Source organism: Branchiostoma floridae, chromosome 7 (genome assembly GCF_000003815.2).
Source record: "Branchiostoma floridae strain S238N-H82 chromosome 7, Bfl_VNyyK, whole genome shotgun sequence".
Taxonomy (NCBI): Eukaryota; Metazoa; Chordata; class Leptocardii; order Amphioxiformes; family Branchiostomatidae; genus Branchiostoma; species Branchiostoma floridae.
In genome coordinates, this window is record NC_049985.1 from 8,109,005 (window position 1) to 8,130,306 (window position 21,302).

The 21,302-nt window shown below is 40.3% G+C and overlaps 5 protein-coding genes across 5 annotated transcripts; 1 reads left to right on the plus strand and 4 right to left on the minus strand.

Annotated features, from left to right (window-relative positions):
• Window positions 1-1,470: 1,470 nt before the first annotated feature.
• LOC118419414 (WW domain-binding protein 4-like) lies at window positions 1,471-7,734 on the minus strand. Its single transcript, XM_035825782.1, has 9 exons — window positions 7,660-7,734; window positions 4,865-4,943; window positions 4,597-4,700; window positions 4,249-4,327; window positions 3,816-3,940; window positions 3,485-3,563; window positions 3,102-3,217; window positions 2,485-2,600; window positions 1,471-2,169 (listed from the first exon to the last, which is right to left on the minus strand). Exons 1-9 carry the CDS (start codon window positions 7,732-7,734, stop codon window positions 1,956-1,958), a joined length of 987 nt encoding a protein of 328 aa, XP_035681675.1. The 3' UTR covers window positions 1,471-1,955.
• A 323-nt stretch (window positions 7,735-8,057) lies between these two features.
• LOC118419005 (WW domain-binding protein 4-like) lies at window positions 8,058-10,479 on the minus strand. The gene is made up of 5 exons (XM_035825214.1): window positions 10,347-10,479; window positions 10,163-10,235; window positions 9,334-9,396; window positions 8,781-8,852; window positions 8,058-8,199 (listed from the first exon to the last, which is right to left on the minus strand). Coding segments are annotated over exons 1-5 (330 nt in total). The 5' UTR covers window positions 10,349-10,479; the 3' UTR covers window positions 8,058-8,079.
• A 134-nt stretch (window positions 10,480-10,613) lies between these two features.
• Window positions 10,614-13,796, plus strand: LOC118419004 (coiled-coil domain-containing protein 43-like). The gene is made up of 3 exons (XM_035825213.1): window positions 10,614-11,017; window positions 11,602-11,775; window positions 12,231-13,796. The coding sequence occupies exons 1-3, from the start codon at window positions 10,643-10,645 to the stop codon at window positions 12,312-12,314; spliced, it is 633 nt and encodes a 210-aa protein (XP_035681106.1). The 5' UTR covers window positions 10,614-10,642; the 3' UTR covers window positions 12,315-13,796.
• A 1,483-nt stretch (window positions 13,797-15,279) lies between these two features.
• LOC118419416 (ferredoxin-fold anticodon-binding domain-containing protein 1 homolog) lies at window positions 15,280-19,702 on the minus strand. The gene is made up of 7 exons (XM_035825783.1): window positions 19,358-19,702; window positions 18,643-18,799; window positions 18,010-18,213; window positions 17,444-17,608; window positions 17,151-17,293; window positions 16,568-16,747; window positions 15,280-16,252 (listed from the first exon to the last, which is right to left on the minus strand). Exons 1-7 carry the CDS (start codon window positions 19,545-19,547, stop codon window positions 15,291-15,293), a joined length of 2,001 nt encoding a protein of 666 aa, XP_035681676.1. The 5' UTR covers window positions 19,548-19,702; the 3' UTR covers window positions 15,280-15,290.
• Window positions 19,703-19,808: 106 nt separating this feature from the next.
• Window positions 19,809-21,076, minus strand: LOC118419009 (small integral membrane protein 7-A-like). The gene is made up of 2 exons (XM_035825222.1): window positions 20,862-21,076; window positions 19,809-20,468 (listed from the first exon to the last, which is right to left on the minus strand). Exons 1-2 carry the CDS (start codon window positions 20,941-20,943, stop codon window positions 20,311-20,313), a joined length of 240 nt encoding a protein of 79 aa, XP_035681115.1. The 5' UTR covers window positions 20,944-21,076; the 3' UTR covers window positions 19,809-20,310.
• Between the last annotated feature and the right edge of the window lie 226 nt (window positions 21,077-21,302).

Genomic DNA, 21,302 nt, shown 5'->3' on the forward strand with positions numbered 1-21,302 from the left:
AGAGTTTTATTGGGGAGTTACTTTCCTATGGTCACATTATATATATATATATATATATATATATATATATATATAGGGGGAAGCACCAGTTGGTGCTGTGCCCAGACCATGGGGGAAAAAACAAGGAAAATCCTTTCTGGTGGGACTTTATGTTGTATTAAATCTTGGCAGTTTAGGCAATGGTAGAATAAACTCTATACTTGATGAATCAGTTATTTTAAAAAGTAGCATAGGATACATGTAGTACATTACTGGCATATACTGGAGATGTTTCAACCCCTACAAGTCTTCTCCCACACTCATCCAACCAGCATGGTAGCTGTGGCATCACATGCCAACTCCCTGTAAAGGCTGTCCTCAGAGCAGGTCGAGTAAGGACAGGGTGACACTTCTAGTTCCACAGTAAGGGCAGTCACTGTCCTCTTCTCACTTCTCTTCTGTGATTAATACCAGTGTGACCAGTAACACCCCTGTAAAGCTGTCCTCAGAACATTTTGTACTGATGAAGGTGACAGATGGTTGTCGAAACATTTACGGATGAATTAAAGGAAGGATGTGTAACGAAGAAGACTGTTGAACCAAACGAAACTGTCCTCAGAGCAGGTCGAGTAAGGACAAGGTGACACTTCTAGTTCCACAGTAAGGGCAGTCACTGTCCTCTTCTCACTTCTCTTCTGTGAGTAATACCAGTGTGACCAGTAACACCCCTGTAAAGCTGTCCTCAGAACATTTTTTACTGATGAAGGTGACAGATGGTTGTCGAAACGTTTACGGATGAATTAAAGGAAGGTTGTGTAACAAAGAAGACTTTGTTGAACCTAATGAAACTATTTACGGATGTCCTCAGAGTAGGTCGAGTAAGGACAAGGTGACACTACCAGTCCTACAGCAAGGCAGTCACTGTCCTCGTCTCACTTCTCTTCTCCTCAGAGCAGATTTAGTCAGGACAGTTTGGTTTGGTTTGAATAAGAATCTCCATTTGTGACTGATGTGTCACTATTCTTCCTGGAGTCCGGGTGAATGGTACTCATTTTGACTTGAGTGAAGTGAGGAAAGTACCTTTCCCAAGGACACACGATCGGTGACATAGCAGGTTTCAAACACAGGGAACTTTTTGGGCCTGAGTCAATTGCACCACACGATCTCAGCAATAGCCTATAGCTAGGGCAGTCACTGTCCTCTTCTCACTTCTGTCCTTGTGATTAATACCACTGTGACCAGTCAGACAGAACCACCCCACCAGCATGGGTTTGATTAGTGTCTGGCCTTAGGTGACCTTGCCACAGTATCCTCAAACACTTTCCAAGTACTAGCAGCAACAGACAGGGAGACAGGGCAGTAAAAAATAACTCAGCAACATGCAGAAAACAAACATAAACATATTATTTCACATGTGAGAAAATTAAAGCAAAATATGATACATGCACATAACATGTTATTAAAAGTGATTCACAAATTGAGTCAGTTACGCAGTTTTTCGAGCTTTATATATTCCAGCAAAATGATTGAAAAAAACTTACAACCATTTAATGACATTTCTTTATGTTTTTATTCACTTAATATCTACATACAACTAGATAAAAATTCATTTTGTTTGTATGAGTGTGACAATAACATGAATACATAGCAGTCAATGTGGAAAGTAATTAATTGGTTTCTACATCTTAGTTCAACACAAAATAAAACAGTCACAGACACTTAACTTAAGCCAGTCCTGACCATTTGGATTCTTCAGTAATCCTTGATCCTGAATATACATTAGTTTCCTTGCTGTCAGCTACCTTTGAACTTTGTTAATGGGAACAGGCCCAAATGGAAGAATACATTCCTTATGTTCGTGACAAACATTGCAAGAACAGGTCAGTCGGAAAGTGAGGAATCTGGGGATGATTTTGAAGTCTACAGCAGCCAAATGTTTGAAGACAACCCTTTCTAATTGTAGTGTACACCCAGGTCTAGTCTTCATCGTCCCTTCTCCTGATGCTACGATTGGCCCTCACTTTCTTCTTCTTAAATCCGACTGGCTCTTCGCTAGAAAATACACCAGAGCTCAGCGAGGTGACTGTTTTTTCCTTGAACTTGACTCTTACTGGCTCCTGTGTGAACTGTGGCGTGGGGTCAGGCTTCAGGTCGGCAGCACCACAGGGCAGCTGCAGGTCTATGTTTTGGCTGTAAGAACAGTATGGAATATTGTGAATATCATTTATACCACAGGCATAATTATAAGACAAGTACATATGTTAAAGCAGAGTAATTCAGCAGTTAAAGCACATTTTACACACTAGTGAAGGATCCTTTACATTCCTTTTGATACAAAAGAGGAATAAAACTGACCATATATTGTTTCAATTGTCTTGTAATGTTTCAATCCTGCAAGATGCCAATCTGCAGATGCTAGAAACATCTGTATACCAGGAGTGTTTAGCACTAAAACGTTGCTGAACAATGTTGCAATTAGTCACAATAGCTAAATCAGAGTCTGACCTGGTCTTCTGTACTGTTGTCCATGCACCATATGCAGACTTTCTCTTCAGTGATCTTTTTTCTGTCTTTTCTTCTTTCACTCCTTCCTCAACTTCTTCATTCTTCTCCACTTTCTCCTAAGGACCATGAGAGGGGAAAACAACATCAGGCCATTTAAGTACAGGGATTTTTCTAAAGAGGGAACAAGGCACTGCACTCTGACTATGGACCCCCTTCCTCAACAGAACAGATTCTCTGACAAGCATAAAATTCAGATTGACAAGGAATGCTATCAGGTCACATGAGGCCACCTACTTCAACTGTGACCTGCTGACAGTATCAATTGACCTTGAGAAGCCTGAGAATACCTTTTTTTAACTCAAAGTCCTCTAAAACACATTAAGATAGTCAGCATCATCCCCCTGCTGCGTCACTTTGCTACCTCCAGAACCTATGCATTTTTTTACTAGAAAAACCCCTGGTGATAGATACTTGACTGCAATGTGCACATGTAATCGTATGATGTACTAGTACATCCCATGTAACAAGCATTTTGCTGGCCTACTAAAGTATGACCTTGTCTATAACTGAACAAGTCTCATGGTTCATTTGAGCTAAACCAATAAGCTTTCACTCACTTCTGGGGTTTCCTCTTTTCCCTCTTCTTTCTCTCCGTCCTTTCTCTTGACTTTTTTAGATGACTCCTCTGCTGAATTTCCGGACGTGAAGTCAGATGGCTTTTCCCATTGAGATTCTTTCCACACATATGAAATAGTGGTAAAAAACTTCTGTGAAACTGTGATCAATGCCCTGAACTATTACATATTATTGATGTTGACTGGGCTATTCAGAGTAAGGAAATAACATCTCAAACAAGCTACCAAAAACAGCACCTTATGAAACACAAATACCTTCTTGTACCTAGTAGTACTGGTAGTGCAACATTCCTGACATGTAGTGTATGCTGCTGTGTATTGTAACTACAAATGTATTTTCAAACTGGCAAATAGCATTTCCATACCTCCTGTAACAGTGTTGGAGTAGTATGTGTGTCCCTCAGGGCTGGTCCGCTCGACCCATGGACAGCTCTCAGCATCTTCCTATAAACACGACCAAAACAACTTAAGGGACATTCACAACTAAAAAGTTACAAGTTTTTTTTTTCCTTCCCCCCACACATTGTGATTAAGAAGTACATGTACTAACATTTGTGTGGTTCCAGACATTCAACTGTACAATGTACAAAATACAAAGCACCCTTTAGTTTTCTCCCTTCCCCTGCACTCTTACATTGTGATAAAGAAGTATTGATATGTATGCGGTTCCAGACAGTAATATGTACATTTTCTAACCTGACTAGAGCTTGTAGATGCCTTTTCATCTTGCTCCTTTTCATCCTTATCCTGACTTCTGTTTTCCTGTGATTTCGCTTCTTTGGGGGTAGTGGTGAAGTTGGCTGGCTTTTCCCACTGTGATTCTTAACGATACAAAAGTAATGATAATGCATATTACATGGAAACAATCTTTGTGTATGAGTCACACTCATCTATTCCCCCCCATCTTAACTCTGATAAGTTGCTGCATCAATCTGTACATTTGTCATCCATCTGGACTCTGTGGACAAATGTTAAGCTACAGCTGCTTGAAAATTTGTTTGAACAATGCATGAACCTTTACAAAATTTCATGATAAATAAACAAAGGAGAACAGTCTTTGCCAAACTTGGGAAGTGAGTGACAGGAATTGAGGTAGAGGATTGACATCTCCTGAATGCTACACCATTACCTCCAGTCTCTGTGTTGTAGTAGTACACATGTCCTTCTGCACTGGTTCCCTCTACCCACGGACACCCGGCGTTCTCTGACTGTAAAAACAAGGAAGATGACAAACTGTTGAGAGAGATACAGTAACTGTTTGCCTCATTATTGCACAGCATTGTGCTTTGGGAGGATATTGAGAATGAAATAAATACAACTTACAAGGTGAAATAGAACCAAATAAAAATGATTAGTGGATAGCTCAGTACTGTTGAAACATCCCTACATCCCTATGCTTCTAGATATGAAAAAAATATGATTCCAGAGGGAAGAGAAACTTGTCAGTTAAGAGTCTATAAAACCTAAAGCTTCATACCTCACTAGTTTTCTCTGTTGCTTTTGCTGCTGTTTTCTTCTCTGAAACCACAGTTTTGGCTGCTTCCTCTGTTTCTACACTGGATGGTAATTCCCACTGGGATTCTTTGAAGCAAATCAAACATTAAGAAGTTAACACCAACAACAAACTGTAGATATACTGTAATGCATATAAGTTTGCAGTGATTTAATTTCATGCATCAATCATGGTAAAGAGAAAATGGAGTGTTCGTAGTGGATTAGTAAGACAAGTCTAGTAGTGTCCTTACCTCCTGTAACAGTGTTATAATAGTAGGTGTATCCTTCTGGACTAGTGCTCTCAACCCATGGACCACTGTCCCCTTCTCCCTACACAAAGTGAAAAGAAGTTTACATCTGTACCATTTTTGAATGTTCAAACAATATGAGCTTGACTAACCTTGACACAAATTTGTATGACTTTCAATGAAAATGCCAAAACTATCATAATATATTCCTCTTCCATTTTATTTCATCTATTTCACCAGGAAATACATATCCCTTGCTGGTGTTTTTCAAAGATTCCTGGTAAATATTTACCATAAACATAACTCAATACCATTGATACACTAGACAAGCACATGCAAGGCAAATGCAAAGGAGGGCAACATTTGAGTCATACAGGTTCACAGCTAGTTGTTTCCATTTGACATGTACAATATTTAATTTGAGCCAAACCATTGAACAGAAGTTGTAGCAATTTGCCAGGGACCTTAGCAGGTAAACTAATCCTACATGACAGAACGACTAACAGTTCAGGTCTCACAACTAAAGCCTTCATGCACTGGCACAACTTTCTACTGTTTTTCTCCAGGTTGTCATTATGAATCCATTACACTGGGAAACCAAACTGATTTGTGCTGGCATGGGAAGGGTTTGCTACCGTTCCCCTGCCACAAGCACCCCACAATTGACAACTGTGCGACGATCCAGCTGCCTCCCGCAGTCTGGCACGTGATATTGGAGGCCAGCTAGGTTGCTGGGAGGGTGTAAGTTGCAGGGGCGCGTGTGGCGGGAGATCGGTAGCGAGCTCTTCCCACGCCAGCTTGAATCAGGGTATGAATCCATCAACCCCTTCAAACAAACACCAGACGCTAGGAAGTATGCCAGAACTGTGCGATGAACTCAAAATACCTTTGTCCTACATCTACATCTATATCTACATCTACATTGCTACTACCCCCAGATAACCCCATCAGGGGCAAAGTAGGGGGGAGCTGAGGTCCCGGGCTAAGGCGTACAAACCTCCAGCCTGGCACAGAAGGACCCAACTGTGGGGGCTGTCACTACGGAGCGTATCATGTTCTCAAACTAGTCAAAGTAATATGTTATACATGCACCACTGGCTAGTAATCATTCACTTCAAAAGGTACTATAAATGCCTTTATGTTTGAACTAATTCAATTTCATGGTAAGAAGAAAGTGGAGCATTTTCCGGTGGTCTTAAGTTTGCAATAGCGCATAATGTAAGTATAATGTACATAATGAGAGTGTGATTGTACAACACAGTTAGCATTGGTGGTAGATGGGGTGAAGGGCAATTATTGTAACAGCTACATGGAGCACAAAACCTTCAACATTGTCCTGTCAACCATGTGAGATGAATACAGTTCTTTTCATGGGTGTCACTCTGGTCAGCTGGACACACATTGCAAACATACACCAATTATTATTGCTACATCGACTGTTGGCTTCACTCAAGTGTACATATCTCACAAAAAATCTTTCTAACTTTGTCACTCTTGACTAAGCACATCTAACTATGGCCTTTTTATAGTACCTTATATGTTGATTACATCAATTACATTGAAGGTAAATGCTCCAGATTATTTGCTGTTCAATAGGCAATTGATATGTTTCAATCATGGCTAATTTGCTGCACTGAAGGCCTATGTACTGCAGAAAACACAGTCAGGTGAACAAAATATTCACAGCTAGTTCTTTCCATTTGACCTGGGAGGGAAGTGTGCATATTTCAATACGTCCTCACATCACAATAAAGTCATATCCATACATTGTGAATATTGCTGTGAAGTGTAATATGGTATGTTCAACTCATACTATAGAAAAATGACCAAATACAGTGAATTATCTTTTACAATATATCCCTTTAATACACTGTACAGTCAAACCTGTCTATAGCGGCCACTCAAGGGACTGGTCAAAATTGGCCACTATAGAGAGGTGGCCACTATAGAGAATATGCTAATTAATTGACCACAAGCAATAAGTTACACATGGTTTTAGTACCCACTGATCTTTATTCACACAATACAGTACTGTACATGTACTGCAATGATTTTACACTATATGTATTAAGAAAACAAAAGCTTTAAAAAGTTTTAAATGTTCTACAGTTCACATTGTCTGAAGAGACCGGTATCGTCATATTTCTTTGATCTTTCGTCTTGTATCCTTTGATACTTCGCCATCCGCGTGTTCCCGCTCGTGTTCACACGTCAGATTCGCCCATTATGCTAATTTGTTACTTACAAGAAAAGTCTCGTCATTTTAGACTTAATAAATGTAAGAATAAAATCCACCATAGTCTGAAGTTCATATCATTTTGTCTTTGTAACAATTTATTTAGAAAGTTTTTGTGATGTAAATTAACCTAAGCGATAGTGTATTAAAACGTAACTTTAACACAATTTACCTCCGTAATATTGGTGTCGTCTATTGACCTTATATGACCTCGTTTGCCAGCAGGTATGGGTAGCGCCAGTTTACGAAGTTTTGTTTTGAAAATAAATCAAAGAGGTTTTAAATCCGGCGTAGGGTGACGCTACGGCCGCTGTATTTGGCCGAACGTATGCCGAAACATAGATCAGAGGTCCGTGTGGCCGTAATCGGCAGTGTTTTTGTACCTGCGGGACCGGAAATCGTGTGGCCGTGGCCGCATTGGACAGGTGGCCGCTAAGCCTATTTCTTAATCATTACGAATCCAAGGGACCGACAAAAAGTGGCCACTATGGGCAGGTGGCCGGTATGCAAAGGTGGCCGCTAATACAGGTTTGACTGTATGTGTAACAACCATCATACATACCTCAGGCTGACTGGAATTCTCTTCCACCTTCTTACCAGGCACTGCCCAGCTGGAAACTACACAAAAGAACATCATCTTCAGATCATCATGTATAATTCACTTGTATGACACATATTCATAATATTCACAGATTTACTACAATTAATTTTAGGAGTGTGCAGATATACCTAATATATGCATGAAAAAGATATTGCCTTTAAACCTATTTTCTGTCCCATTTGGTGCGACTATTTCCACTCCATTTGGTTCCATTTAGGATTTTCAGTTGTCTGAAAGGGAGGATTCTTCCAGTTCACTGCCTGTCTCCCTGACTAGAGCTCTAAAGTGGTTTGTTGAGATGTAACGTTACCTACAGCGTACCTGTATCTATGTTAACGCTGGGAGGCCGGTGGATAGTGGTTTGTTGAGATGTAACGTTACCTACAGCGTACCTGTATCTATGTTAACGCTGGGAGGCCGGTGGATAGGAGCCTTGATGCCATACTGACTGGCCAGGGAAGGGTCACTGGCGATGTCCTTGGCAGCAGCCTTTAGAGCAGCCTTCAAACAGATAAGAAGTCAGTCAGAGATAGCAGACTTCACCCCCTTTGGTAGAACACACATACAGACATAGCCTGGATGCCAGACAATATCCTTGGGGACATGTTGGCCCTAGAGCTAAGGAGTTGGATTGTGCAGACCCTAGGAACAGTCTGGCATCCAGGCTAATACAGACACTGCAAAGCAGAATCACAGACATATGCACACACAGACAAGCCAAAAACAAAACTTTAATCTCTGAGGGCAAAGTAGAAGTAGAACGAATCAAAATTGAATCCTCTTCTTTCCAAAATTGTAAAGGCAAGTTTGGAACTTTGGTTTATCCATAAGTTTAGACAGACTTTTCATTGTCAGCGTTGAATAATATCGCAAAATTAATTGTGTTATGTTGTATTTCTACACAATGTGTTTCAGCACCAACCACATCTGAAAGTGAAATATTAAAAAAAAAACAATGATTCTTTTTCCTTATTCTTTAGATTCCTGGCATAAGTGTTGCATTACAGTGAGGAAGCAGGAAAAGGCACTTTGTTGAATAAAAAAAAAAAAAAAAAAAAAAAAAAACAGAGATGATGCCTTACTGCCTCCATCTGCTGAAGGAAGTCCTTGTTCTCCTGCTGGACTTTCCAGTGCTCCTCACTCTTCTCTCGTACCTGCACAGAAATAATTGTGAATAAGTCAGAATAAAAACTGCAACAAAGTGTAGACAATTACTGTGCATTCATTTATTGTGCAGGGATGTGATTTTATAGTAGGAGGGGAGAGGAAGTTTTTGCCGTGTTTTACTTTTGCAGTTGAAAAAAACCATATATTACAATAGAGATACAATATCAATGGACAGGCATATTTGCAATGATTTTGTAGTAGAGACTTTAGATTAAAAATAAAATCACTGTGAACATTTCCAAATTTACAGTACTAGTATTCTGCACCAGCAGAACTTTGTGGACTGGATGGTATAATATCTAAGCAGTATGGGGCTGGATATTGCTAGCCTCATTATAGAAATCTGCTTGGAAATTAGGGAGCTGTACAACAACAACGTTGCGGTAAGAAATTACAATACTGAAAGTTAACTAATAAAATATGTAGGTAAATAAACAATTATAGCATGTATACATGAAAATAGCATACCTCCTTAATCCTGCGCTCCACATTTTCTTTATGTCTCTTTCCTTTCTCATGGAAGTCTCTGCTCTATTAGGGGGAGAAAGTAATTAGAGTGACTATTTTAAGGGGTAGAGGTATTATAATTAACCCCTAGAAATAAAATTTCTTTAATATAGAAGGATATTGTAACAAGGGCAGATGAGCCGCATGACTCATAGTGATGCATTGTGAAAAAAAGACTTACTGACAGGATGCACAGGAATACCTTTGAATCAGTAAACATTCAATCAAAGTTTTGGTACATGGCTTAAGGGGTCACTTTGCCCACACTGTAGGAACCTTTTGGCTTATCAGGGCTCGAAATACTGGGTGCATGTGCACCCAGGTGCACCCAAAATTGAAGCTGTGCACCCAGTTATTTTCTGTGGGTGCACAGGATGCACCCAAATATTTTCTTACGTTTATGTATGCAAAGATATCAAAGTATAAGTTACTAGTATACATCATATTCATGACATCTAGGTGTTAGAAAGGTAATAAAAATGTCTGTTATGGTACTTGTTTAAGAATTCGATAGCTTGTAGCTAAGTTTTGCCATTAGGTTGTACTTCAATTTAAGTGGTGCACCCAAAAAATTTTCGGTGCACCCAATTTTTTAAGCTGGGTGCACCAGTGCACCTAATCCCAAAAATGAATTTCGAGCCCTGCTTATCATTATTATTATCGGTTATGGTGTTGGTTCAGCAAGCTGGCGAGTCTGGGTTTAAATCCTGGCAGGTAGAGGACTGTTTCTACTCGCCTCTCTAGTGTTTCATAAGGACAACTGCCTGGGGAGGGGGGTAACGTTACTTACAGGTTTGTTGTCAGCTATCCAACACTTGCAAAACTCACAGAAGTGTCTCGGTTGCGACTTCCAATAATCAGCCCTGGGTGAAAAAATGAGACACTTTGATGAGTCACAATGAAACAACATACTTTGGCAAACAGAAAAAGCACACAGAGCGATAAACGATGATCTAACTTTACCAAAAACGTACATTTTCTTTACAAAAACCTACACAGCATGTATCTGTCAGGTAACTAATTTTTCTGAAACATATCGGGGTGACTTAGAAAGTAAATCAATTGTGCCTGGTAAAAATGTCCCTAAAATGGCGAATCATGTATAGCTATTCAATTTGCATTAGTTTTGTACCATTTTAAACCGTAGAATTTTATTTTTTGTGTTGTTAACTTGTTGTATAGGGCATATTACTGCTATTTTCTGGTAAGCAAATTGAAAGGCAGTAAAATTGTTACCAAAGGCGCCCAAAAGTATGAATTAATTTCCAAGATGGCGGCGGCCAGGGAGGATGGCGCGGACAAGTTCTCCGTCTGGCTCTCAGGGAAACTTCAAGACTTGAACGTCGATCACGAGGTGTACGGAACGTACATCAGCGGCATATTAGACTCTGCAGAGACGGAGGAAGAGAAGAACGAGGCTCTGGTCGACTTCTTGTCTGAGTTTGTGGAGGAGGATGTTGAGAAGACGTGTGACCAGATCGTGCAAACATGGCTGCGGCTGAGTGCTGAGGCGGCGGCGGTGGGCAGGGCGGACCAGCCCGACAAGAAAACTGTGGCCAGTGTGATGGAGAAACAGGCGGCAACTATAGTCAAGAAACAGGGCAATGAAGAAAACGCTGCGACCAAACAGGCACTGTTAGCACAGGTACTACAAAAGGCCGGTCACCCAGACCAAGGCCCAGAAATTTTATGGGATTTACTGTAAATGCCGGGATTTTTCGCAAACGATAAAGAAAAAAAAAAGAGCATTTGCGTTGTTCTTTAGTTTGCCGTGGATACAAGGCTAGGTAGACAAAAGAAAGAAATTGCGATGATTTTGAGTTTGTGGTGAAGAGGTTACCTTAAATACTACAAACATATTAACTACTGCAAAAATTTCAGCATTTACAGTAATTGATTTTTTGTTGATGATCATGATTGATTGTTTTCTGCTATCTCACATTGCTGCCTTTTAAAATATCAAAGTTCCTGCTTATTGGTATTGCTTTGTACAAGCTGTGGGAAAAGAAAGCAGACCTGAAACCTATAACCTGAAATGTCAACATCAACATATCCTACATTAGTAAAATAATTTCACTTTTGGGCTTAGTTGCTTTACATGAGTCTGGAATGGGTATCAGAATAAAACTGAGAATAACCCTATGTGAGACTCAAATCCAACATTTGACAGTAGTATTGAAGATATTGAACATCCACTTACTTTAACACACTAAAATCTCACCCACACAGTATGCTGAAGTGTCCGATGATGAAGACGAGGGTTACAGCTACGCCGATGACACCAGTAACAGTGGCATGATGGGCTTCAAGAACATGAACAAAACTAACGTGCAGCAGGCAGAGAAGCAGGCCAGGGAGAAGGCAAAGGAGGAAGTACGAGTCAAAAGGGAGAAAGACAAAATGGTAAGTTCCTGTACTGTGTCAGGAAAAGTACCTACTACAAGTACTAGGGGCGGGTGTTGGTACAGAAAATTCCGGTCCAGGTACGGTCCAGGTCCAGAAGATCAGGTCCAGGTCTGGACTTGATTGTCTGAAACCTTTAGAATGGTCGATACTCAAAACAGTGGTCCATTTCGCTTCTAAGGATTCTGTTTAATGACTTCCAGTGGCGTTTAAAAATCCTGTCTAGTAAGCCCCAAAATGCGTTAACGCCTGACGATATAATCTGTAAATTTTCTAAGCAGTCCAAGGTCCGGTCTACTGATTTTTTTCAGGTCCATTTTTTCTGTACCGGTCCAACAAGAAAAACACCCCTAGTACCTACTAATTACTACTATATGCGTGATGCTTTGTTTCAAAATGGCATTTGTACTTAATATACATTATCAAACTCTAATATTATGTCCATTCACCTGTAGCAACGAGAGAAGGACAAGCAGAAAGCAGCAGAGCGAAAGGAGAAGGAGAAGAAGCGCACACAGAAGGGGGAGCGGCGCAGATAGCATGATCAGACTGGGTTTGTGGTGTGACATTGTGGACTGTTACAGAGCAAATACCAGTGAAGTCGATGTTGTGTTGTTAAACGGTAATGTAACTGTCAATATAGATACCTTTAGGGCCTTTATTTAACGAGTCCAATGCCACATGGACCACTTCTGGTCACTGAACTAATGCTCACTGTAGCAGTATCTCTTCTCCCTTAGTCAGAAACATCAAGCTTTTATAGCAAGCTCGACTGACTGACACAATAGATGAAGCAGGGGTTGCAAAGGCTGCTTGTGAGAATTCCCTAACCTGTTTGGCCGGAATGGCTTGACCTGTTCATATTCTTTTCGATAGGCTTGTGTAACTTGTAAACACATATGGGACCCAATTTCAAAGAATTACTTGTGCAAGATTTCATTGCATTGAACTTAATGTTAGCATGTACCTCAATTATTGCACAATATGTCATAAATGTGCCGCAGAAACTGCTAGATTCTTAAAACTGATTCCTAGTTGGTCTGGAGAACAATGTGGTACCTCCCCTTGGTATTGACTGTTATTGTCAGTTACATTGCCAGTGCTATAGCAAATATGGCTTGCTGTGATAGTTTGTAGAAGGCCTGATACAGAGGAAACATCTGCATGGATCTTATTGTTGCACATTATAGGGCTCTGCAGTAGACCTCCCTTCGTGGGAAGGAATGTAGAAAATGCCTCGATAAACCATCTAAGGTAATATATTAGTCTCTACCAGACTGACTACACTGACTCTTATTGGGAGAATAATTTGCCAGGGGAGTTTTGCTACTAGACGAGGAAAATTTATCTTAGCGCAGATCCACTCTCTAGGCCAATTTCCCGATTTTTTGGGCCGAATTCTACGATCCCAGTATCCCCGAGGAAGGCCTGGTGAAGGCTAGTATAGATTGTAATCATTGAAAAATAGTCATGGACTGATCCTGACCTTCCATCACAATTAGCCTGTCAGACCAATGACAGTATGGCAATTATCTATTTGAATAGTTAGAGATTTGCTGCATGCATGTTTGTGATATTTGCATTTTTAAGTTTTTATTTTGCATTTCTACATGTACTTTATGAGCAAGGTTGGTAGGGCTGTGAAATCTGGCTATTGCTTTTTGTAGGATATGCTGTTATGGTTTCTAGGTTTCTGAAATTTTAGAACATGGTTGCGTTTTGTCTTTATTTTTTCAATTGATTAATGCATAGCAAATTGTAGTGTGTCTCAAACCACTCGTATTGCAATGAAATATCCCATCACTGTAGAATGTTACAACTAAAATAATGTAATATGCCAACACCTTAGAGTGACTTTTGTTGATATTTACTTCACTGCATTGTCTTATTTTTATTGAGTCATAACTAATCTTACAAACTCAAAACATCTCTGCAAAAATGTTTAATTTTTTTTTTCACAAATCAAGATTGCTGTGTCACCATCTTATTAGTCAACATTACTCAATCTGATGGAAAGTTACAAGTTATACATTTGTACCACTAATAATGTAATTGCAAAAATCAACATTGACCATGATTTTTTAGTGACATTTCATCAATGTTATTAGCCTGGTAGCTACACCCTTGTGTGCTAGCTTGTAACTCTTCAGTGCTAAGAGTGTTGCCCAGCTGCCCAGTTCATTCATTGTACATGCCAGGGAAAATTTGTCCTGAAGTTGGTTTCAGTTTCATTGCTCATGAAGCACTTGAATGGCTGGCTAAAGACCAGCTGACAGAAACATGCTTTATAAGCATGTTTCTGTTTCTGTCAGACTGGGCCTGCTAAAACACCCCCACCGAATGCCTGGAGAATAGTGATAAGGTTACAATGTCAGGGACTTAAGAATATTCAAGTGACTCTTCTTCATTTTGTCATTACAAGTTTCACAAATAAGTTAGTCTATCTCAGGTTTCTCAGACCTTCCAAAATATTCAGTGTTTTTGTATTACTTACATGTGGAAATGTCACATTGTTAAAGGGATAGTTAGCAAATGCTGGAGACAAATTTATTTTGCATTGACTCATTTTTAGTTTCAAGAAGGTATTTTAGCAGCTGTCAGTTACATGCACCTGTGTCAGTTTGTCCATAACGGAATATTTGACGCTGGCTATTGTCAAAGGCACAAAATCATGGCATGGAGGAACTTTTCAAACCCAAGCACTATATATAGGTGTGCCACACAGAGCCAGCTTTCCACTGATTTAAAAATGTGCCATGCAGATATAATATGTTTGAATAAAGTTGGCACTCATGTACTGCTGGTGCATGTAACTGCAAGCATCTACCAAGTATAGTGTGCAGGTATTTTACATATACTATACATGTATACTCAAATGGTAATGTGCAAAGAAATATGGTGCTCTGCTATACTAGAAGTATGCTAACTTCAGTTATATCCATCAATGTTAGTTAATACATGAAATTGCATAAGTGAATGGTATTAAAATGTTACATATGCAATGTGGTGCTTCTGGTGTTTTTAAGTAATAGGCTTCTAAACATTTTTAATCTGAAACTATCAAAAGTTCAATATCATTTGAGTGTGCCATACACATTTAACAACCAATATGATGTAGTCACGAATGTTAACATGCAATAAACATAATGCATTCTTTGTCATATGATCCTTGTTATTAATCATTTACCTTAGAGTAATTGAGCAGATACAATCAGATTCATAGCTATTTGGCTAGCTATACTGGTGGTAGCAGCATTCATTCGTGCTGAGACTGAGAGCATTGCATATCCGCAAAGTATCAGGCATGGCAACTTAGGTGAAGCATTTATTAAATAGTTTTGTACCAACATGTCTCTTACTGCAATTCTTTCATACCTTACAATCAATACTATTATAATGAACAATAGAGTGAATCATAAGAACCCATCATCATTACAAGTACATTCTACAGTCCCCATACTGGTATGTGCAATTTTCTGGATTTTCTGGCCTTTGCTACACAACACCATACTGCACTATCTGACTTGTAACCCCATGTCTTGTCCCAGTCTTTTCCCTAGTTCTTCCATGATCTCCTTGACATGACAAGTGCCCAGAGCTCTGTCCGGAGCCTGGAAGGTCAGTCGGTAGCACCAACTCCTCCTCCCTGTCTCTGGTTGGCTGTAACGATCAATAACTGTCGCCTCTTTAATTACATCATGGCCCACCTCTCGCAACAACATCATAAAGTCATCCTCACAGAAGTCAGCATCAGGGTTCTCCCAGAAACTGATGTCATAACTGTAGGAGGGTGGAAACTTACTGAACTCCTGGTATGTTACAGATGGTATGGCTGGGTGGGACTGAACCCTGAACTGTTCATAGAAATGCTCGTCTTCAGTCCACAACAACCTGATGTCAGGAATATTGAATTTCAGTAGTGCTATCATGTCTAAGTTTAGTGTGAAGCACAGAATAGTGTGCCCAGGGTTCTTACAGCTAGGTAAAATATCCTGGTTGACAACAAACACCTGGCCTATTGGGACAGGAGTGCTTGTCTCTGTACTTCTAGCAGATGATAGATAAACAGAATTCCCATCGGAGGAAAAGGATGGGGCATGATCCAAGTCTAGAATAGAAGACACTATCTGCTCAAGACAACTTACAGAGGAACACAAGTCACTGGAAGAACAACCTTTCAAATCTTCAAGAGTGCATTTTGCTATACAAAGTAGTTCAGAGGGGTGGGCTTCTCTCTCAGGTTGGTTGGAGGCAGCTTGGGTTTTGCTTTCATACCCTTGATGCAAGTCACTGGTTGGTGTAGGAGAGAGTACCCCAGGTATGGTACATGGGTGTGGCTGACTTGACTCATCCACTGTTGCTGATTGCCTGCTGCCACTTCTGTCTCCGGTATGTTTAGGAAGGTGTAACACTCCCAGAAGTTGGTGTTGCAGAGGACAGGTGTGTGTGGAGATGGAACAGTGGGAGTACACCTCACCTGTCAACAACAATATTGCACACTGTTGTGGATTCAAGGAACATATTTTAGCAAAGTGTGGCATTGGAAAGTTACATCAAGCTCGTAAAATCAAACTGATATTTTTCTCACATTTGACATGCACTTTATCTGTATTGGAACAAAGAGCGGTAAGCAATTAGCCCAGTTACATTTCAAATACTATGATTAAAAAAGGCCAATGACAAGAAAACTTACAGTCAAGAGAAAATGTACATAGCAGATCTGAGGACTATGGCTCTACATCTTTGACACATGCTTAAATACAGCCTTATATGTATGGGACATTGTAGTTACCAGTGAGTACATGCACCACACCAGGCTGTAGTGATGTCTGCAGGACTGTAGACAGGTGTGTTGTCAGACTGGGCCGCAGGTACCAGCATGTGGGGCTGCTGTGGTCAGCTGATGTCTCTTCTGTAACATCTTCATTCACCTGAAGCAGCCTTATCTTCCCCTCCCCATCACTTAGGGTATCTACAGTCAGGTTAGATAGATTACACATATGATCATTGTTATAAAATGAATACAAATGAAAATCACAAACCTTGACCTAATTTGACATACAGCAATTTCACTGTCATAGAGGGTGTACAGTGTATAAGGCCCCCTACATTGTTGAATGCTAGACATCTACTAATATGCTACATAACACAGAAAATACTCAAGGTACTGTCTATTAACGGTCAGACATTTCAGATAGTATCCATGCCTATAGCCTAAACTGAACTCAAATGAGCAATATTCAAAAGGCTTTGGCATATGGACCTTCATAATGACAAAAGACAGTTGATGCTATTGGAAATGTCTGGTTATTTACAAACTCTACCCGGATGCTTGAATAACTTTGATATAGTGTACAGGCACGCTAACATCTTACCAGCTATGTTGATATCAGGTGAGTCACAGACAATAGAAAAGTCTTTCATCTCCACATGATAAACTCCAAACCTTTCTTCAAGAAGACTACAAAGTTGTTTGGTGACCATCGCAACAGGATGGTTCTCCTCCTGATGTAAGTTTCTGTATGTTGAATATGAATGAAGATACGAATTTAGGTGAAGAAACTTGAAGGTCTAACACCAATAATCTGTAAATACATAAGTACATGTACATGTATAATATCAATCATGATGAATTTTTCTTTCGGGGATGAAGTAGTATTGAACCCACCTGCCAATCTTATGCCTTAATGCAACAGGTCTGGAGAAAAGCCTGTCTCTTCCTTTTACTCTGGCTACCAGTGTTGGTGCAGTATGTGTCACAGGTGCTAGGGGGCAGCTCTGTCTGAAGATGTGTGTTAGTGCACCCTCTGTGTGGAAAGCCTTATCTCTGCTCCTGAAATATGGATATTGCTAAGAATGAATTCCTTTTTCTGCCATCTTTACAAAAAATTAAAAATGGTCATTTCCTAACACAGTAGAAGCCAGTTAATTGCACAACGGATTAAACACACTTTTAACTGCACAATCTCAAAATCCCAAACTGGTGCGGTCCAGCTGGATAACTTCGCATTATTGCTCTCATTCACTCATGGCAAGGTATTGTCGCTCTCTCTGAGGAACCACTACCTTGAACTGTTCCAGACTCTTCTGCTCTTCAGACGCATTATTACACCAGCCAGATAATTGCACAAAATACGCTGGCAAATAGGCTGTGCAATTAAACGGCTTCTACTGTAATAACATCTGTATGCAGGAAAATGAAGTTATACAGAATCGTGCAATCTAGTAGCTTACCTGTACCCAGATGGAGCGTACACTTCCCAGTCCTCTGCACAAAATGGCACCACCTCTCCCAGGATCAACCCTGCCTCCGCTGCCATGGCAACGGCCTGCCAGGAGTTGTGCCACGCCCTCTGTGGTTGGTCAGCAGGTGTTCCACCTTGACCTTGACATAGGGTCACATACACGTGACCTTCAGCACACAGGAGCTCTGCACAGCTGGGCAGGTAGAAGAATATATAAGACCAACCACAAACCTTGTGTCATTTTGAATATAAGTGTTTGCTAATTCAGAATGCTTCTCTCTGTTTAGTTTGTTGGCTTGGACATTTGAAAGTATTTTCAGCCCCTACTTACAATTTTCCTTTAGTCTAATTCAGCTATCCCTTTCCACTAAATACTGCAACTGCAACCAAACGTTTACCAAGGAGGTTAACCTGCTTGAGTTTGCCCAAATTTGCCTGTTTTGTTGTCTTTTAAATCTTATTTTTACATTGTGCCTTGTGAGCATTCCAATTATGATACCAAGGGTCACACAAATACAAAGGTTGGTCAATGGTTGCTCAGGAATCGTTATCTTGTGAAAAGAGGACATTAATAATATGGTACATAGCAAATATGTGTCTTCTAATTGTGTCACTTCCTTACCTTATAAAAACCTTCCTGAGCAGTTCCCTGTTGCGTTTGATGGGTGCCTTTCTCCCGACATGCGGGAAGTTGAAGATGATGTGATCAAACTTCTGGCCTTGTAGTCTGGGACAGGCAGTCAGGGCTGTAGCATCTACTCCAAACATGACTGTAGCACCTGTGTGGATATGTAAAAAATTACAATACACTTCTTGGCTAGGCTTGGTTTTTCTTTTTTCCATATGGGCATTATACACGCCTTCAAAGTTCAGATAATATACACTACAGACCCACCATTATGTTACTGAGAGTACAGTAATGTCCACATTAAAGTCAAAGCAGTGTTGATACCTACAGTAATTTAACCCATAGCCATCAATGATATCTCCAAACAAGAAACAGAAATGGAATGGCTCCTCAGAGGGAAAAGGTTTTCATGGTTCAAACAATCCCTGGCCGGGATACCCCGTAGTGGGTTTTGGCCAGTACTGATATAGATAGATAGATAGATAGAATGCTGTAGTACAGTAATTATACATTGGAAATGCATACTACTGTACTAGTATTAGTACTAGCCTAATGAATTAATAGAGGAGAGTTCACTGTGAAAATAAAACCATAGCAGATTTACAGCACACAGTAATAACAGCACAAATTTACATGGTGGTGCTCCTATCCCTTAATGCAGAATTTGAGTTGATTCTCCTATCATAAAAAGTTAAGAAACAATGCCTACCTTTATCTTGAAGAGCCTGAATGTTGTTCCCTGCCTCAGAGTGTTGCTTCAGTGCCTCCTCCTCTCCACCCAGAGCTGTGGCTGTCAGGTGTGCTGGGGTTGCCATCCTCTGTACTAGTGCTACAGAGAAGGAGAAGTTTCCATCCCCCAACACCAGCACCTTACCCTCACATACTCGCTCCATGTTCATGCCAACAGCATTGACATTACAGGAACACCAACCATTTATTCAAGATACAAAGTGCTCAAGACAACGTTGTTGTAGATAGAATAGTACTTGTCATACACTCACTATAGGCACAGAAGTGACAAAATCCATATATTTGGCTGTGAGTTTCAAAGTAAGTTCAGTTTCCTTCCACAGACTTTTTTTATCTGGTTACAAAACACACCATGATAGGCAGAATTTATTGTTTCCAACTGTGAGTCAATCAAGTCAGAAACAAGTCAGTAACAGGTTACAAAAGTTTTAATACATTTTTGACTGTCATTGACTTTCTCGCATACAAAGAGGCTACCAGTATGCTCAAAACTACTATAAATGTAACTAATCAGCCATGAATGGCATAGCTATCTAACAATAGGAATAAATTCTGGCCTGAATCTCATAATATGCAAACTAGATGTTGTAGAGTACAACAATGGAATGCTATCCACGAATAGTCTCAATGTCTGACATGTCCTTCCTATGCCAAAGCAATGGGTATAGCAGTTGTAACAATGTAAGGAGTCTCTCTACTGAGTACGTTTTGGAAATTATGTTTATGTTGGTTCCACAGCCCCCAGTAAAAATGACAGAACTGTCATATATTCATATTATGTACAGCAGCAGCTAATGTACAGTTCTAGCACCAGCTACATCCTTCGCCTATCAAAATCCACCGATAATAATGTGCATCCAGTAATTTTGTGTCTTGAATAATGTACATCCAGTGCTCAGTTCTGAGTCCTGGCTAGGACCCGAAGAGAACGATCATACAGAACATGATGAAGATGTTCCACAGGGCTATGAAGATGCGCAGGTACTGCAGACTGAGGAGGAACTCTCGTATCCTGTCTCCTGCTGTCACGGCCGGGGTCTGGTCGTCACTGTCAAATCCACTGCTGCTGCCTTCAAAGAACAATATATAGGGTTGAAGTCAGTCATACAATAGTCAAGGTAATGTAATGCACCAGCCCATCAAGAACACAACCATTGATAATATTCTAAGACTATTGAATTAGCACTACTATGTGGGAATCCACCTAACTTGGTCCTAAGACCAATTATAATTCAGAGTATGCCAATCTACTACAGTAGCTATTCACTTGATAATTTGTGACGGGGCAATTCTTCAGTGAAAAGTGTAATTAGGAGGTTGAAAAAATAACCTTGTTATATATCACTAACATGTCACCATTACCAACATAGACTGGAATGTGAGAAATAATTTACTTAGTAGAAAAGAGTACTAGTAGATAGAAGTTTGGGTGCCCCCCTCCCCAACAACAACTGGTTGCACACCTTTTTTCTTGCTGAGGTTGAAGTTCAGCACCGCTCCGGCGTTCACAAGTAACGTCCCAAATAAAAGAAGGTCAGACAACATTCTGTAGCATCAACTAGAGGTCATCCACGATGCTGTCAAACTAGTGAAGAGTGCACATCAAAATTCAGCTGCCACCAACATCCCGAACATACGTGGCTAAAGAGCACAACTGAATTGCGGCAGGTGGGATTACGACAGTCAGCGCCTCCCAGCGGCAGTACTTGGAAAGCCATGTGTGAGTCCGCATGTGTTTCTTCAGATTGACCAACTATAAATTGATCTGCCAGCAGCATTCCTTACACCTGTATGACCTCTTACCTGTGTGAGCCTACACATGTCTATTCAGATGATACAGCTTTCTGTTCTGCTGCAGTACCAAGGTCACACAACAGGGGGCCCGAAATGGACCTTGACCCTTG

Coding starts and splice junctions, on each gene's coding strand:
- LOC118419414 (XM_035825782.1), bottom strand. CDS start 7,734: ATGATGTTCTTTTGTGTAGTTTCCAGCTGGGCAGTGCCTGGTAAGAAG. Junction 3,564..3,815: donor CATCTACAAGCTCTAGTCAG/GTTAGAAAATGT, acceptor TCGTGTTTATAG/GAAGATGCTGAGAGCTGTCC. Junction 2,601..3,101: donor GAAAAGAGGAAACCCCAGAA/GTGAGTGAAAGC, acceptor CATGGTCCTTAG/GAGAAAGTGGAGAAGAATGA.
- LOC118419416 (XM_035825783.1), bottom strand. CDS start 19,547: ATGAACATGGAGCGAGTATGTGAGGGTAAGGTGCTGGTGTTGGGGGAT. Junction 17,609..18,009: donor TACGCTCCATCTGGGTACAG/GTAAGCTACTAG, acceptor TCCATATTTCAG/GAGCAGAGATAAGGCTTTCC. Junction 16,253..16,567: donor TGTGGTGCATGTACTCACTG/GTAACTACAATG, acceptor TGTTGTTGACAG/GTGAGGTGTACTCCCACTGT.
- LOC118419009 (XM_035825222.1), bottom strand. CDS start 20,943: ATGTTGTCTGACCTTCTTTTATTTGGGACGTTACTTGTGAACGCCGGA. Junction 20,469..20,861: donor CAACCTCAGCAAGAAAAAAG/GTGTGCAACCAG, acceptor TGTTCTTTGAAG/GCAGCAGCAGTGGATTTGAC.
- LOC118419005 (XM_035825214.1), bottom strand. Junction 8,853..9,333: donor TGGAGCGCAGGATTAAGGAG/GTATGCTATTTT, acceptor ATTTCTGTGCAG/GTACGAGAGAAGAGTGAGGA. Junction 8,200..8,780: donor TCCTTCAGCAGATGGAGGCA/GTAAGGCATCAT, acceptor ATCTGTTTGAAG/GCTGCTCTAAAGGCTGCTGC.
- LOC118419004 (XM_035825213.1), top strand. CDS start 10,643: ATGGCGGCGGCCAGGGAGGATGGCGCGGACAAGTTCTCCGTCTGGCTC. Junction 11,018..11,601: donor AACAGGCACTGTTAGCACAG/GTACTACAAAAG, acceptor TCACCCACACAG/TATGCTGAAGTGTCCGATGA. Junction 11,776..12,230: donor AAAGGGAGAAAGACAAAATG/GTAAGTTCCTGT, acceptor ATTCACCTGTAG/CAACGAGAGAAGGACAAGCA.